The sequence below is a fragment of the Rhinolophus ferrumequinum genome, chromosome 2 (assembly GCF_004115265.2).
Source record: "Rhinolophus ferrumequinum isolate MPI-CBG mRhiFer1 chromosome 2, mRhiFer1_v1.p, whole genome shotgun sequence".
Classification (NCBI taxonomy): domain Eukaryota; kingdom Metazoa; phylum Chordata; class Mammalia; order Chiroptera; family Rhinolophidae; genus Rhinolophus; species Rhinolophus ferrumequinum.
The window spans coordinates 53,413,551-53,431,404 of record NC_046285.1 but is presented as its reverse complement, the minus strand read 5'-3'; the positions used below and the strand labels follow the sequence as shown (position 1 = coordinate 53,431,404).

Here is a 17,854-nt window from a genome sequence, read left to right as displayed (position 1 = left end):
TCAAGTGAGTAGTTCGGTGGAGTGGTGATGAGTAGGATTCATATCTATGAATTCTGGTGTCCCAGCACCAGAAGTAGAGGAAACTGCCAGGACTCCATGAGTTCCTTTCACAAGAAATAAAGGGTTCTAAATGATGAGCATTTTATCTGGACTGCCCATTCTATCTGTAGAGACCCTTTGTGTTAGAAGAAAAATATTCTTCTGATTTAAGATGGAGAGAATGCTTTGGCATAAGAATGTCTTAATATTTTGAAGATTATTTGAATCTTTTGTCATATGAATCTTCCTATATTACAACTTTGATGATAATTTGTAAAAATGAAGTCTAAATTTTCAGTTTCTTCAGGAGCTGAGCTCAAATGACCTTTCCAGGCTTATTTCTCACCATATCATTTTATGCCCCTTATGTTCTAGTTCAGTAGTTCTCAAATCTGGATACAAAATTGACTTATGTGAGAAGCTTTGGAAAAATACTGATGTCCAAGCCCCATGTGAGCAATTGAATCAGACTCTATGGATGGTAGTGTCCCGATATCGCTATTTTTTCAAAGCTCCTGAGATAACTGTTGTGTGCAGCCAGGTTAAGAACCACTGTCCTAGCCAAACAGAATGACTTCCTGTACCTCTTACACTCCCCCTGACTGCCATGCCGCCATTGCACTTCACACCACCTGAATTGGTAAAGAACCTACTCCAGTTTCTGGAATTCTTCCACCAGACTGGATTTCTGCCCAGGAGACATTCTTGCAAATATGGTCCCATTCATCAGTATCTGAAAGGAACCCAAAATTTTTATTATGTCAGCTGGTCATACATGAAATAATTGATAACACTCAGAATACTGACTGGGTAATGATATCCATGAATGAAAAAAACATTGTTTTCCAAGACTCTTCCTTTGCATTTTAAGATAGGCGTTGAGACATTGGTCATCAGATAAGTGACCAGGGAGACCAAAATCAGTAAAGATGACTACTTAATAAAAATATTTGATGAAAATGATGACCTATAGGAATTTAGCTCAGCTGCCATAGAGAGTATGGTCCTAAAAAATCCTGAGCTTAATGGAACCTTAAGCCAGTATGAGAAATGAAAAGATAACAAGAGGTCAAGATCCCAGGAGAAGGAAAGGAGGCAACAACTTCTTAGAAACTAGCAGAAAAACAGCCGAATGGTGAAATAACAACTATTTGTTATCTTTGACTTAACCATACCATCTGGGCTTAACCAGCTGTGACACTCAGCTAATATTCCAAGTCTAATTTGGAGTGTGGAACATTGATGGTTTGATAGTACAAAAACCTATATAGTTCCCTCCACCTGAGCTCCATTTTACAGAGTCTACACTCATCTATGTTAGATCTATATGCTTCCTGCTCTTCTTGGTAGTAAGCTCAACTTAGTGTTCAGTTAGCCTCAAAGTCTCTGTTCTTTTTTTCTTAAATAGTACCTTAGATAATGAGAACTTGAATATGAATAATTTATCTTTGGGTTACATTGGTCATAATCTTTCTCTAGCTTGTTCACATGTTTTATATATATATATATATAACTTACCTGCCCCCACTATTGGTTTGTTCTTCCTCAGAAAAGCTTTAAGTTTGACCCTCTTATATTTAAAGCTCCTCTATCAAAAACTTAATGGAATTCCTCTATTCCTGGCCTGCTTTCTTGTATAATTGCTAGATTTCCACTATACTGTGAGACACCTAATCATGGCAAAATATAGTGACAACGACCCAAAAGTAACCCTTATGACTTGGGAAGTCACTAATACTTTAATCCTCCAGATGATAAAAAACTCAAGTTTACTTATTTTAAATCTAGTAGGAAATTAGACAACAGTAAGCTCTGTACAAATATCTGCCTCTCTTATGATACATTGAATAGGTATATCTTGCCTGTTTAGAGGTTTGAAATTGCTGAGGATCGTGCTCTGTAAATGACAGTGTCAGCATCTTTACTGGGAGATTGGTATCCTTTTAGAACTTACCTTTGGCAGTAGGCTGCTGAAATGTTGACTTATAACCTGAAAGGATTTTCCACTTAGGGCAAAATGGTAACTTCCTTCTCTGCTATTATCAGAGACTTCTTCCCAGATATTAATGTAATTGTCCTGCAAAGCAAGACACAGTTATTTTAGACTTGATAGAGTGGTCCTAACCACAAGCATACCTGAGGGAAGGTAATGATGGTAGTCTGGGGCCTCTCTTTAAAAGTCACTATCCAGCCCTGATTGCCCAGAGAAGCACTTTCTCTTTGCTAGATCAATCTTTGTACATCACCTCTAGTGAATAGGAGAATAAAACGTACTCATGTCCTGTTCTCGTCCTGATTTGATCTCAGTGAGTCCCAGAGAAGAGCACATTTCACATATTTCACATGTGAAATACAAAAGCACTACAGCTTAACAAATTCAGTAAGTTCCCTGAAGTGAGAACTTACTATTTTTTTCCGTACAGAATTAATATTCTTCCACAAGGACATAATAGAGGTAAGACATTGACAATATTGAAGGTAAATGAATAAAACTTTTTTCCCCCATCCTGAAGATATAATCTGATTTTCCAATTCACACAGCAGTATCTCTCCTAGAGACTAAATCCCCTTTGAACCCAGCAGAGTCGCTGACAAGCAAGGGGAAAATGGGAAATTAGATTCACAACCCCCCCTCCATTACATTCTTTCTCATACAGAGCCAACAACGTTTTTAAGTTTAAAAGAAAGGATTATTTCAAGCACCCAGGAAAGCACTGTACCTTAAAGCTCAGTTGGAAAGATAAGGGAAACTGATATAATTGATTGCTTCACACTGCATATGTGTCAGATATTTGGAGAAATATGTTGACCATAGGTCACCTGTACACTTCTGCCAGTCAAAGCTGCTCAGTAGCCAATACTGAGAGGAAAGTTAGATAGTACGACAGAAGGTCTCTTTTTAGGCATACCTGATTCCCATACGCAATGTGTTTCTTCTCTTCCACTAATTTCCAAGATATAGATGCTGATGAGGACCCAGTGGTTTCATTCGTTTCAATAAGAATGACTTTCTGGTCTTCAGAAACCATTCCAGACTTTCTGGCCACTGTTATTGCAGTCTGAAGATTGTCACCTAGAAAAAAGGAAAAATATCCTAAAATAAGTTGAAGAGATAGAACCAATTTATATAGGGCCTAGAAAACTAGGGTAATGAGTTAAGACCTTATTTTAGGTGTGAAGAGAAACAATATCTAAGGTGTCTCTCAGCCCTGACCTTGCATGATTTCACAATCCCTTTTCTGGTTCTTGCTGCTTTTCATATGGTTACTTTATGACTTACCAAAGAGTGGGAAGGAAAAATAAAAAGGCAAAATTCAAATCCTTTTCCGTCATTTGTTAACAGTTTAGTAAATGCTTAGTAAGACCTTACTGGTTTAATATAGTATCTGGTGGTTCCATTTCCAGCAAAGATGGAGTAAGCTAACTACAATCTATCTCTCCTACTGACTACAATGGAAAACTCTGGACAGAATACAAAAAGTAACTACCCCAAAACTTTGAAAAGTAAACTTAAGCAAGAAGGATGTGGAAGAGAATCAAATTTTGAGAAACAACCTACAAAGTAGTGAGATTCTTGGCCTCTTTTCTCTTTCCCCTCACATTATTTGACCTGAGTATGAGTCCTAGTCCTAGAGCTACAGCGGTTGCTAAAACTCAGAGAAATCTAGTCTTTCTGGCCAGAGGAACTAGGAAAAGTGGTGTCTGTGGCTGAAGAGTTATGGGGGAAATCCTGGAAAGGAAAGAGCTAGATGGGGAAACCAATTCAAAGTTATGAACTCTATATAAAGTCCCAAGCACCAACCCAGAGCTGTACATGTGCTGAACAAACCCAAAGAAGGATAGCAAAGGCTTCAAGAATTGAACAATGATATTAATCATCTCCTATGTCCCAGAGATTTGTTCACTAAAACAAAAAAATTCAACATTCTCCAAAGGATTTCAACAGGATCCAGTCACAAAACATCATGTTTGAAATATTTAGGATACTCAACATGCAAAAACCCTGAAAAGTCTGTCCAATTCTCAAGAGAAAATAATCAACAATTGCCCATCTCAAAATAATTCAGATGTTGGAATTATCACACACTGGTTTTAAAGCAGCTATTATAAGCCCTCTTCACATGGTAAAAGTTAATACTCTTTGAAGTAAATGAAGATATAGAAGTTCTAAACAGGAAAAAATATATACTTTATACAAAAGAACCAAATGGCTACTTTAGACTTTAACAATATAATCACTGAAGTGAAAAAGATTCACTGGATGCACTCAATATCGGAATGGAGCTGACAGGAGAAAGAGTCAATGAACTGGAAGATAGATCAATAAAAATTATATAATCTGAAGAAGCAGAGAGAAATTTTTAAAAACAAAAGAACAGAGACTCAAAAATATCAAAAAGATTCACATTTATGCCATTAGAGTCCAGGAAAAAGAGGAGAAAGACACTAGAACAGGAAAAAAAAAATCTTTTGAAGAAATAATATCAGAAAACTTACCAAATGTGATTTAAAATTTTTCAGTTTACAGATTCAAGAAGCTCAGTGTACCCCTAACAACTGAGTGAGAAATACATCCAGACACATAAAAAAACTGCTAAAAACCAAAAAGATAAAAAAAAATATCTTAGGAGCAGCTAGAGAAAACAATACATTACGAATGAGGGAATAATGATGCAAATTATCACAGGTTTCTCATCAAAAACCATACAGGCAAGATGACAGTGGAATAACATCTTTAAAGTGCAAAAAAGAAAAAAAATCTGTCAACTCAGATTCCTATAACTAATGTAAATATCCTTCAGGAACGAAGTAGAAATTAAGACATTCTTAGATGAAGGGAAACTAAGATCATTTTTTGTCAACAGACATGTTCAAAAAGAAATGCTAAAATAAATTATTTAGGCTGAAAGGAAATGATACCAGAGGGAAACAGAACATAAGGAATGAAAACAGTAACACAAATAATAAAGATCTGGATAAATAAAAGGTTTTGTTTGTTTGTTTGTTTGTTTTTTAACTTATGTTCTTTAACTCTTGACTGTTGAAAGTAAGAACGTTAACATTGCCTCGTGGGATTTTCATTGTCTGTCATACATACGACAGCTATAACATAAAGACAAGAAGGTAAGATATGTTTATGGTTGTAAGGCTTCTTGAACTGGTAGGCACGGATATTGTATTTCTTACTGCAACTACTAAAAAGTAAATAATATAACATCTGACTGGCTATCCTTAGCATGATTTCTCCTAGGTTTCTGCCAAAATACTTATGAGGATCCTTAAAAGAGCTATCTAGTGGGAAGGAGTTGCTCTCCTCCGAGGTTGAAAGAGTACAGGGAGCCCTGAGACTAAGAGGCTCCCTTCACATGCCCCACAGGACACCAGCAGTCAATCTGCTTTGCAACACAGGCCCATTTTGCATCTACCACCTATGAGAGTTCTACTGTTTAGGATCTGCTGCCCAGGCCTAAGCCTCAGTCATCTGAAGAGAAATAGAAAACTCCAGCAGCTAGATAGGAAAATATCAGGCAAAACAACCAGAACATTTGACAGGTAAAGTAGAGCAGCTGCTGGAAACAGATAAAATGTACATTTTGGAAAAAAAAGAATAAGGTTTTCTAGAGTCACTCCCATGCCAAACATGATTTAAGAATTTAACAATAAACAGGTGATTTGAATAAGATAATGGTCATTTTGGTGACCTGAGTTTGTGGTTTGAAAAAAAACTGGGTACAAAAAAAAAACAAACCCATAAGCACAAAGCAAAAATATAAAAATATGACATTCACAATAAAAAAGATAAGAAACTAAGAGGATAGATCCAGGAGGCCTGTCATGTGAATAACAGAAATTCCAGAAGGGAAAAATGAAAGAGAGAACAAAGGCAATAATTAAATGAACAATAGAAGAAATTTTCCTGAGAGAAAGAAAACAGATTTAAAAGTCCTCACTATGTTCAGACCAAATTAATTAAAAAAGATAAACATGTAAGCATATTCTTGTAACATTTCAAAATTCCAAACTTAAAGAAAAAGGATTGTATTCAGGAAAGAACAAGTTACCTAAGTGGACTGACACTGAGCTTGTAATATGCAATACCACAAACCAGAAGACAAAGGAAAAAAAGGATTGTATTGCAAAATCCTAAACTCATTCACCTATTAGAGCAATAAAAGATATTCCAGTATATGTAAGAAATCAGAGAACATAGCACCTTTCTGTCTCATTTAAGGACAATTCATGACAAAACCAAGCAAGGAAAGAAACAAAACAGAAATTTCAATGTGAGGGAGGAAGAAGTAAAGACAGAGGATTAAAGTGATCAACTCTTATTTCTAAATAAGTCTAAATGGTAAAGGATAGAATATGAGAATGTAATATGAGTTCTAAATAAAGATATTTTAAACAGAAAGGTTATGATGTAGGGGAAAATTTTATAAATAGTCAATTAATTAAGCAATAATACCTAGAAGTTCGACTGAGGGTCCAGAAAGGCAGAGACTAAAAGTGATCCAAAAGTCTATTGGATTGTGGAGGCAAGAATGGGGGAATGAGAAAGTACAGAAGGAAAAGTAAAAGTGTTCTAGAGTTCTCAACAGCAGCATTGAGTTTAGGGGATGTGGGGTAAAAAATAAGGGCTTTGGTGGGGAAGTATTATATCTTAGTAACACAATTAATAGAGTTGAAAGCATTTGGCTATGAAAGCAGAGAAAGAAAGGGAAGACACATGCTCAAAAAATATGAATGCATTAGAAAATCATTTATTCTCCACTCAGAAACATTCGTTAAGAAATTTCAACAACAAACAATCACACATTTCTTGCATGATCTTTTCTCACTTCACCATTATTTGCATGGCTTGGGGTTTGGGAATAAAAGTAGAGATGACAGCATCATTTTCATCCCCGGAATTGTAGATCTCATTATTGGTAGGCCTTCAGCATAGGTTGCAGACGAGGCTGACTCAGCATTCTTCTTCTCCTAACATTTAAAACTAAAAATCCTCATCTTTACATGAGTTGTATCTTCTCATTCAAGTGATATCTCAAATGTCCCCTCTCAGAGAGGACACCTCATCTAAAGTAGCCAGTCAGATGCACTATCCCACATCACACTGTTTTGTTTTATGTATGTCATAACACTTATTGCTACCTGTTTATATGATTATTTGATTGATTGATTGATTGATTACTTGATTGATTGATTGATTGATTTTCTATCTCATCCCTCCTGAATGGAAGTTCAGTTAGAACAATAATTTTGCCTTTTTGTTACCCATCTCCAGCACGTAGAATGGTGTCTGGCCCATAGAAGGTAGTCAACAATATTTGCTAAATGAGGGAATCTGTGTCTATTTCCACATCAAATTCTTACTGTTTTCTACTTTGTTCTATACCTGTGATCATTACTGTCCTTATCCGGGCTGAGATGAGCTCTTCCAGAACAGGTTTTGTTTCTTCCTTCAGTTGATTCTCCAAGATCAGCAATCCCAGAAATATCAGATCTGATTCTACATTGTCCCTGGAATTATATATATAATTGAACAGACAGAGCACATTCTAGTGTCTCTAACAGAAAGTGAAACAAAGACAAATATCTTCCTATCAGAGTAGTTCCCACCCACTCATTCAAGCACCATTCCTGAGGCACTGAATATGTATCAGGAACTATCAGGGCAGGAAGGCGACACAAAGGACACTGAGACATTTACTCTGACTGAATCAAGAGGAAGAGAGAGTACTTATTAAGCAAAAGATTTGCTTTAATCTTCGTAGAGAATGAAGTAAATGACCGCAAAGATCTCTTCCATCTGCTGAGATGATTTTCATCACCTCACCTGTTGGCAATCACCAGAGAGGTGTTCTACCTCTGGTACAAAACATCATGAAAAATAAGTGAGGCACAGGAGAAATAAAATGCCAGTTTCTCTAGAAACAAAAGCTATAATCAATACCATATTAGTCCCAGGAGGTACAAGACCATAATCTCAAAAAAAGAAAAAAAAAGTCTCTCTTAAAGGCCAACCACCCTCGCCCCCACCCCCGCCAAGCTGGTAACATGGCTCTTCTAAAGAATGTTTTTGCAGCAAGTGAGGTCTCCGAAGCTCTTGTCCACCACAAGGACATTCCAAGACATTCCACAGGACCAAGTGCAGGGGAGTACATTTGGGGTTTGGGGCTCAAAGATTCTTCCATGATTCATTTATCTGAGACTCGCACCTCTAGCACACACAAGAACAAGACACCAGCACTGCCTATCTGGGTGAAATACAGATGAAAGCAGTACCCAGAAAAGCCACCTTGTCTTGCTTTCCATGTGTGCCTCACATGGGCCAAGGGCATGATGCTCCCAGGACACTAACACCTCCACCAGAGTGGCAGGAAGTGGACACAGTTTGGGCTATTTATCTCAAAGCAGGCTCGGGAAATGACATATCTTATTCTTCTGAATCTGGCATTTAAGTCTCTTCATAATCTGGTTCCAAATTATCTTTTCAAGTTCATCTATGACTAAATTCTTCATGCCCCCTAATCTCCTGCCAAGTTGGACCACTCACCTTGGGTATGTTCATATTCACTACTTAACCATCTCTAAACATTTGCTCTGGACTGCCATAAGCCATTCTTTCTTATTTCATGGAAAAAGGTATAAGAGGAAAAGTAGTCCCTAAAGGGGTCTCAAGCTCGGCAACTTGGAATAGCATGCTATCTTATCCTGCTTCCCACATGGACATTATACCTCTTCCTGAAGCATCTAAAGAATGGGGAGTGTAACACAAAGGGAGCATTGTCATTCTTATGACTATACTTCATGTTCTTCAAATCCATTTGAATTTTAAAGGATGAAATATGCATAAGGCAGGCCAAGAACCCTCAAAGAAATGATGATATCTGTGCTGGAACCATTCTGAGTACACACACACACACATACATGCCACAGAAAGAATATTCTGTTCACATCAGAGATTAGCAAAGATTAGCTAAATTAACTTAGCTAGGAATAGATATAGTGATGATGTGGCTTTAACACAGGAGGGGCAAACTGATGACCCAAGATCAGATCTCATTAGTGAACTTGTGTTTGGATATTACCAGATTTTGAAAAGCTGGAATTCCAATGCTGTTGGCCAGGGCATGCATGTACTGTCCTGTGTGCCACTGCCCTCACCATCCCCATTGCTCACGTGCAACCACCATCAATGCTTGATTACACTCACAAGCCCCAAAACCATGAGTCTGAAACTTGTAGATAGGCAAATATTTCATTATAATAATCAGAAGAAGCAGCACAATAGCCAGGATCTTGATTTATATCTGTCAAGAGGCTCTCAGGAAACAAAGTTCCATTCCCAATTCTGCGACATCCTGGTCCCAAGCATCCTTTTTTTTAAAAACGTAGAGTCCAGTCTCAAAATTCACTTTTAGCTCTCTGACTTGCATGACTTAAGTGACCTGAATTGAGTGAATTACAAATAACAAGTTGTAATAGCCAAAGTGACACTTTTAAGGGTCACAGTAAGCTGGCCCCAGGGAGAGTGGCCCAGTATGCCCGGGAATCCAACACTCAATGACTTTAGATGAGCCACTCCTGCGTTTGAGCCCATTCGTGATGTGACAAGGTTGGGACATATCTGTGATTTTCAGCAGGAGCGGTACTGCCTGTATAGGATATTTTGGAAATTTTTTAGACATATTGAGTATATGCAAAATTTTCTGCAGTGACCAATGCACACAAAGAATTATTTCATGTGCCTTTTGAATATTTTACAGGACATTCATGGACACTAAAAGATTGTTTATACTTTCCTAAGTCAGTATAAGGTTATACTGTTTATATTATACTATAATTATACTACACAATATACTGTATTATTATAGTATATATAATACCACTATATTATATTAACAAATACAAAATTATTTACATTTCCTGTAGCTCTGTTTTATATTTAAACACAAAGTATTTTTGCACGTTTTTAATATTCTAGTGAATTTTCGAGGAATGTAACTATGTGTAAGTTGAAAGGAGATTGTACTGTTTTATTCAGAGTTTTACCAAGAGTTTTAAACCATTTCACGGAGTCCCCTCATTGACAGCAAGAATGCTAATGGTACTTTAGACTCCAATGTCTCGCACACCTGTTATCAGTCTGAGTTCCTAGTAGTTTCAGCCCTAAAGCTTCCACATACAGGTGCAAGCAACGTAGTGCCTTATTTTGTTGTAGTGGAGTCAGCTGAGCATTTATCGCACTATCTATTACTTTTTGTAATGCTTTGTATTTTTTGCTTATATGTTGACTGTACATGATGATATTATATTTATTTTTACAAAGAATATGTGTAGATCATACTACATACGAATTTTATTTTACTATATTAAAGGAAGTGGTACAAAAATGTAGGTATAATAAGGGTCTGACAGGGTCAAACACAAATATGTTAGACCTTCCAAATTTAAAATCCTAAATAACATAATAAGCCTTGATTATCTCCATAGCAGTGTTACCAATAATGGCTGACATAGAGTATTGGACACGGCATTGAAGGTGAAATAAACACAATAGCCTAAAAACAGGGGGAAGTGAAACAACAAATAAATTTGAACTAATAAATACTCCAGTCTATTTTAGCTTTTGAGCATACCCATTTTAATCTATACATATCAAAACTTTCTCTAGAACGGTCCCTTCAAAGCTCTTTCATTTTCCTACAAAAATTACCTAGATTATGTGTTAAGTCCAAGCTATAATTTTTCTCATTAAGTTGTATATTTCTTATCAAGAATTGTTTTTCAGAAAAATGCTATGAGTTCTAACTTTCAACTAATTCACTAACTGTAATTAAAAACAAAAAAAACCCAGCTACTTGTATTTGGTTCAAAATGGGGGCATGACCCCAGTTTCAAATTCTGAAACACTGTTATATTCACATATCTGTTTTCACAAAGTTGTACAACCACATCATATTTCACAGTTTATACAGCTCTTTCCCATAAATTCTCCCGGTGAGTGTTCACATCAGCTCTGTGATTTAGGCAGGTCAGGGATGACTATATTCCTGTTTACTAAGTTCAGAGACATTTCATACACACAATCCCAGCAAGCTATGTTGCTGAGTCCACTGTCCAGTATGGTACATCTTCCCACCAAACCATCCTGCTTTATCAAAATCTTCCCCATTTACCTCGTCAAGGCAGTGGTGTGGTGGTCCATTTCCAGCTTTTTGTAGGCCATTGCTATGACCCGGAAGCCCTGGGTCGTGTAAATCTGAAGTTCACTAACAAAACTGGTTGGTACTGTTCAGAAAATTACACAAGATTAGTATGCAATATTTACTTGGTTGGCACCAGTAGAGAAATTCTTTCCAAACAGATCCAATTATTTCCCACAACACCTACATCTAAAAAGTAGACAACAAATCAGTGGGAACCCACCCTAAATATAAATACATTGTTACATTGTCAGGGTTGACCTCCTGGGATCCATTGAAGGAAGCAGTCCAAAAAAAAAAAAGAAAAAGGAAAAAAGACGGGAAAGTGTATAATTCTTTTATCTCTAGTTTAATCAACAAACATTTATTGACAGCCTACTATGTTTCAGGCGTTGACTCTGCAGACATTAAACTTCTGGCCTTGCTCTAAGCATCTCTGTCTAGTAGGGAATAGCCAATAGACTAATAATCCAATTGAATGAGCTCATTATTATGATCTAGGCAATTGCAGCATACTATAGAAACATTTGGTGGTGCGCAGACCAGACTGGAAGGAAGTGGTTGGATGAAGGAAGGGAAAGGGCATTTTGGCTTAAGGAGCATCCTATGCTGAGGCACGGACACATGAGACAGCAAGCCGTGAGTAGTTAGTTCAGCTCTAGGGAAGTACAGGATGTGAAGGTGGGAGTCGGAAGGCATATCTGGAAAGTGTGCCAAGAGTCAGATCACGAAAGCCTTATATAGGATCCTAAAGGAGTCTAAGATTACCCTGGAGCCTATGGGAAGCAACCACAAGAATAAAAGCAGGAAAGTGACAACACAGTTATACTATGTGGTGGAAAAACCAGTCTAGTCAGAGTATAAAGGGTGAATCAGGGTAGGGGAGACTGGGAGAAGGGGGTCAATTCACCAACTATTGAAGTGATACAGTAGAGGGAAGATGAGGGCCTGAGCAGATGAAGTCACAGGGGATGGATTAGCAATTGACACAATAGAGGCACTGAGGGAGAGGGACAGATATGGGAAAACCTTAAACTGGGGGAGTGGGCGGGGACGGTCGTTGTATCTATCACCAAGATGGGAAATATAGGAAATGTGAAAGAAAAGCTTCATTTCGATATTGAGTTTGGGATCCCAATGAGTCATCCAATTGGTGAGTAGGCAATTGGATTCAGAGATCAAGGGCTGAGGGGACATATTTGGGCTGGAAATACAAATTAGCCACTTGTAATACAAGTCTGGTCACTTACCTGTCTCAGGTTGGCAAAAGCTGGCCACTTTCTCTGGGGCACCTTTCATGAATGCCAGTTGGTCACCCCCCAGCTCCTGTACAATGACTGTCATCCTCTGCAGTGCTGATGAGAATGGGAACTGATGCAGGATGGCAATTCCTGCCACGGGGACCTGGTTAACGGATGGGGGATGGAGAGGAACTCATCACCATAGCTTCTAGCTAGTGGGAATTAACGACTCTGCCCTCAATTCTTATTTTAGCAAATGAGAGAAACAAGGTCTCACCAATTTTCACAGGTGAAATTCAAAGAAGACACATTTGGGACCTTCCTTTTTTTTTTCTTTCATGCTTAGTAAATGTATGTTTTATAGTTGAGTGAATGACTAAGAGAAAAATTGGGGTTTACCAGCCCAATGAATGAGGCTTAGCCTGAAGCATAAAGGGTTTAAATTAGTTATAATTTAATAACTTTCTAACTATTAAACTTGGGAATGAACTATGAGCAGAACGTGTGGGATTTTATTCTCAGGAGGCTTTTAACCAGGCCTGAATTGTTTAGTTGTGTCTGTCCCTGCATAGAGACAGGCAGGGGACTTCAGGAAATTATGATCTAATATTTCTGAAAATCCCTTTCTCTTTTTTTGTTTCTGATTTTTTTGTTGTTTATTTTGTTCTTTAGATTCCACATATAAGTGAAATCACATTGCATCTGTCTTCCTTTGTCTGACACTCGACTCAGCACAGTACCTTCCACGTCCATCCACACTGCCGAGATGGCAAGAACCCATTCCCATTCATGGCCGAGCAATATTCCATTATATATATCTACCACTGACTATCCATTCATACATCAATGGACACCCAGGCCGCCTCCACATCTTGGCCATTATAAACATGCTGCAATGAACATATGGATGCTCAGGTCCCCTTGAAGTAGCATTTTGGATTTCTTTGGATAAATACCCAGAAGTAGGATTATTGGGTCCTTCTTTGTCTCTTGTTATAGCCTTTGTGTTAAAGTCTATTTTGTCTGGTATAAGTATGGCAACCCCAGCTTGTTTGTTTGTTTCCATTTTCATGAAATATCTTTTTCCATCGCTTTACTTTCCATCTCTGTGTGTGTCTTTCGATCTGAAGTAATTCTCTTGTAGGCAGCATATGTAAGGGTTTTGTTTTCTTATCCATTCAACCCTCCTATGTCTTTTGATTGGAACATTTAATCCATTTACTTTGAAGGTAATTGTTGATAGATACGTAGCTATTGCCATTTTATTATTCAAAATTTGGATTTTTTTCCCCTGTCTTAAAGAAGTCCCTCTAAGGTTCCTTGTAATACTGGTTTAGTGGTGATGAACTCCTTTAGCTTTTTCTTGCCTGGAAAGCACTTTACCTGTCCTTTGATTTTAAGTGATAGCCTTGTTAGGTAGAATACCCTTGCTTGTAGGTCCTTGTTTTTCATCACGTTGAATATTTTGTGCCAATCCAATCTGGCCTGCAAAGTTTCTGTTGAGAAATCACCTGACAACCTTATGGAAGCTCTCTTATAAGTTACTAGTTGCCTTTCTCTTGCTGCTTTTAGGATTCTCTTTGTCTTTAAACTTTGCCATTTTAATTACAATGTGGCTTGGTGTGGGCCTGTTTGGGTTCATCTTGTTTGGGACTCTTTGTGCTTCCTGGACTTGTATGTCTATTTCCTTCACCTGGTTAGAAGTTTTCAGTCATTTTTTCAAATAGGTTCTCAATCCCTTGCTTTCTCTCTTCTCTTCTGGTGCCCCTACATTGTTGCACTTGGTGTTCTCCCAGAGTTATCTTACACTATCCTCATTTTGGGGGATTCTTTTTTCTTTTTGTTATTCTGATTGGTTGCTGTCTGCTACCTTTTCTTCCAAATCGCTGATTCAATTCTCTGCTTCATCTAGTCTACTGGTAATTTCTTCTACTCCATTCTTCATTTCAGTTATTGTATTATTCACTTCTGACTGATTCTTTTTATGGTTTCTATGTCCTTTTTATGCTTGCTATTTCTTTGTTGAAGTTCTCACTAAGTTCCTTGAGCATCCTTATAAACTTTGTTTTGAACTCTGTCTCTGGTAGGTTGCTTGCCTCCATTTCATTTAGTTTTTTTTTTCCCCCCTGGAGTTTTCTCCTATTGTTTTATTTGTGGCATCTTTCTTTGTTTCCTCATTTTGGCTGCCTCTCCATGTTTCTGTCTATGTATGAGGTAGATCTCCTATGTCTCCCAGTATTGGCTGGGTGGCCTTATGTAGTAGGTGCCCTGGCACAGGCTCCCTGGTCAATTGCTCTGGGTGCTACAGGAGTTTCCCTTGTATAGGTTGTGTATGCTCTCCTGTTATAGTTGAGCCTTGATTGCTATTGGCACATCAGTGGGTGGATTTGACCCTCAGGCTGACTGGCTGCGGGGTTTGGCCACATCCACAGTTTATGCACTGTTCTGTGGGGTGCTTACCCAGTGGGCCTTTTGTCCCAGAGGGCTTTGGTGCCCTTTGAGACTGCCCTTTGTGTACGATGTTTGTGGGGCTAATTGGGTGGTGCTCTGCTGTTGTCTGAAGCCAACCTCCAGGTATGTTGGTTCTGGGGCCTCTTGGGAGGGGCTCCAGTGCAGGCCCAGGGCACCCAGTGCCTGTAACTAGCCAGGATCTACCTGGTAGGAGCTACAAAGTGATCTGTGGTTTTTCACTGCCTGTGCTAAACCTAGAGGCACGTGGGAGAGGCCACGCTGTGAACTGGAGATGGCTGTCACCAGTACTGGGTCCAGGGTAGCTCTGCAAAAGGCCAGGACACCCAAGACCTGCTGCTACCTGCCAGCTCCCTTAAGGTTCAGCCACTGATAACACTTCGTGTGGTATGCAAGTTGGATGAGGTAGAGTCTCAGGGAGTCACTAGAATGGGAAGAATTGTGGTCACCACGTTAACGTAAATTCTGGTGTGGTGCCAGTGCTGAGCTGGAGTGACTCAGCACAAGTCTCAAAGCACACTGAGGCCCATCGCTGCCTGCGTAGGGTATGCCAGACGCGGATAGTTTTCCAAGAAAGAGTGCAATGGGGGCAGGGCTGGCTGCTCTCAGAAGAAAAGTGCCTCTGGCGGCCAGGAGTTGGGTGGGGCAGGTTCCCAGTGAGTCAGCAGAGCTGAGCAGCAGAGCTCACTAGGCCAATCAGGTTCAGATTTGGCCGGAAGGGGAAGGCTCAACACAGAAAAGATGGCGTCTACCTGCTGGCTGCATGAAAGGTGGACCTCTCACTGGGAAAATTTCAACTGTCCTCTAGTCCTCCCCTTGAAGCCACACACCTCAAGCCACACCCCCCACTATGTCTCCGAGCCCCCACAAGTCACTGTCCCTCCGCTGGAGCCCAAGGTGAGTACATGCGAGTGAGTCTGTGCGCTGGCCGTTTCAAAAGACATTTGGGTTTCCCCAAAGCCTTCCACCCAGACAGTTAGAATCCCCACTGTTTTTCACAGCTAGATATTGTGGGGGCTCCTCTTCTCAGCACCAGTACTTCAGGCTGGGGAAACTTGTGTGGGAGGCTGGGGTCCCTCACTCCTCTGGGAGGAACAAGGGTGACTGATTCTCAACCACCACACACAGGTGTGGGGCCTGTTCCATGACTCTTCCCCTCCCACTAGTCTCGACATAGGTTCCTCTTTATATTTTTAGTTATAAAACTTCTTTTCAGCTAGACTTTGGATGGTTCTTCAGGTTGATTCTTCTATAATTTAGTTGTAATTTTAATGTGTTCACGGGAGGAAGCAGGCACAGCGTTTATCTACTACACTGTTTTAAGTCTCCTATGTTGAAAATCCATCTGTGACCTTTCAAAATTGTGGGCCTGATGGTACTTTCCCCTTGAGTTTTGGTGTTGTGGGGTACATAGCAATGAAGGCTTACCTGGCTGGCTGTTTTGCAGGGCTTAATTACCATGGCATGTGCTGGCACTCCCTTGATGTTGAAATCTTCCCCAGATATAGACATTTCCTATTTGACAAATGGGATACTTCATTGTAGAGATTTATAACCTGTTCATCCACTGATACTAGGCTCAAACCCTTCCCTGGAAAAAACCCTCAGACCACTTCAATGTATGCTCGGTGTCTCCTCCCTTAGATGAAAGTGAACTAGTCTTATTTTACCACAGAAAAAAATAATGCATTGAAAATACTGTAGAACTTGAAGGGCAGATACTTCTGAATTATTCATTCAATTTATCCTGCTTTCTCTGTTGGAATGTGCTGTATAAAGGCTTGGTCTCCATTTCTGAAGATCTTAATTTGAAAATAGTGAGCATGAATAGCCAGACTTATTGTGTGTGAGGAAGAACCTTGCTGTCTTTCTTTCCCTGGAGTTCACTGCCGTTCCTGCTCTTCCCTCTCTGTCTAATTTGGATCGATGGTCCTCAGGGTATGGCACAGCAGGGACTGTGGATGAACATGGTTGATGTTCAGTAAACACTCAGTAATTGCTATAATGATGACACTAAGTTATAGTCAAAAAAACCTTTTACCCAAAGATGTCAAAATGCTTTGTAATCATCTTATTGAGTGGCTGAAAAAAAATCTCAGAGAGGAAATTGCAATCCCTACTTAAAGATACAGAAACAGTAACCCAGAAGGGATGATTGGCAAAGCCATATCAGACTGCTTTAGAACGATGACTTACTAAAGTTAAAAGGGACCCTAAAGATTGTCTGTCTCCTTCAGTGGGGCCCAGAGCTTCACTAGGCTGCAAGGGGTGCTGGTGGGCTGTGGCTGAGTAGGGGGGGGATGTGTGTTCTCTAAGCTTTATCTTTACTCGCCATCTTCTATCTCAACCACAGTAACTCCAACTATTCTTTTTTTTGTAAGGTGCTTCTGAATAAGGTTTCTTATTAAGAAAAGATTGTCGCTTTTTTGTTTTGTTTTATGTGAACACTGGTCTACTCCTATCCCCTCATTTTAAGGTCATGGGAGCCAAGGTCCAACAAGAGAGATGACTTGACAGGGTCAAGTGGTCAGTTAGAACAGAGCTAAAACTAGAACCAAGGGAAGTCAGATTCTTCTTCCTGAATGACAGCACTTGCTCTTAAATCTACTTCAACATCTCAACAAAAGCTCTCATATTTTCCTTATTATTGTTTCCAGTCTTAAAAAACAAAATCGACACAAAATTGATAGGACTAAAGCTCCTGGTAACAATGAGTTATCTAAGCATGGAGGACTGTGATGTTTCCTAATCTTCATGTTCTAGAACACTTTGAAACCAAACATTGCTCATGCTACAATCTGAAGATAGTTACTTAATAATCATTATTACATTAATACTATTGAGCCTGTAATGTGTGCTAGACACAGTACCAGGAATGTTTTAATTGCATTACTC

At 39.1% G+C, this 17,854-nt stretch overlaps 1 protein-coding gene across 1 annotated transcript in view; it reads right to left on the bottom strand.

The window, feature by feature from the left end:
* ATP13A4 (ATPase 13A4) overlaps positions 1–17,854 on the bottom strand; it is a 124,756-nt gene that overhangs the window by 28,699 nt on the left and 78,203 nt on the right. Inside the window, exons 15-21 of the mRNA XM_033090237.1 lie at positions 16,388–16,474; positions 12,500–12,653; positions 11,223–11,334; positions 7,436–7,560; positions 2,949–3,112; positions 1,994–2,116; positions 693–772 (exon numbers count right to left, since the gene is read on the bottom strand). Of these exons, the coding sequence (XP_032946128.1) occupies positions 693–772; positions 1,994–2,116; positions 2,949–3,112; positions 7,436–7,560; positions 11,223–11,334; positions 12,500–12,653; positions 16,388–16,474 (845 nt within the window). The remainder of the gene's footprint in view (positions 1–692; positions 773–1,993; positions 2,117–2,948; positions 3,113–7,435; positions 7,561–11,222; positions 11,335–12,499; positions 12,654–16,387; positions 16,475–17,854) is intronic.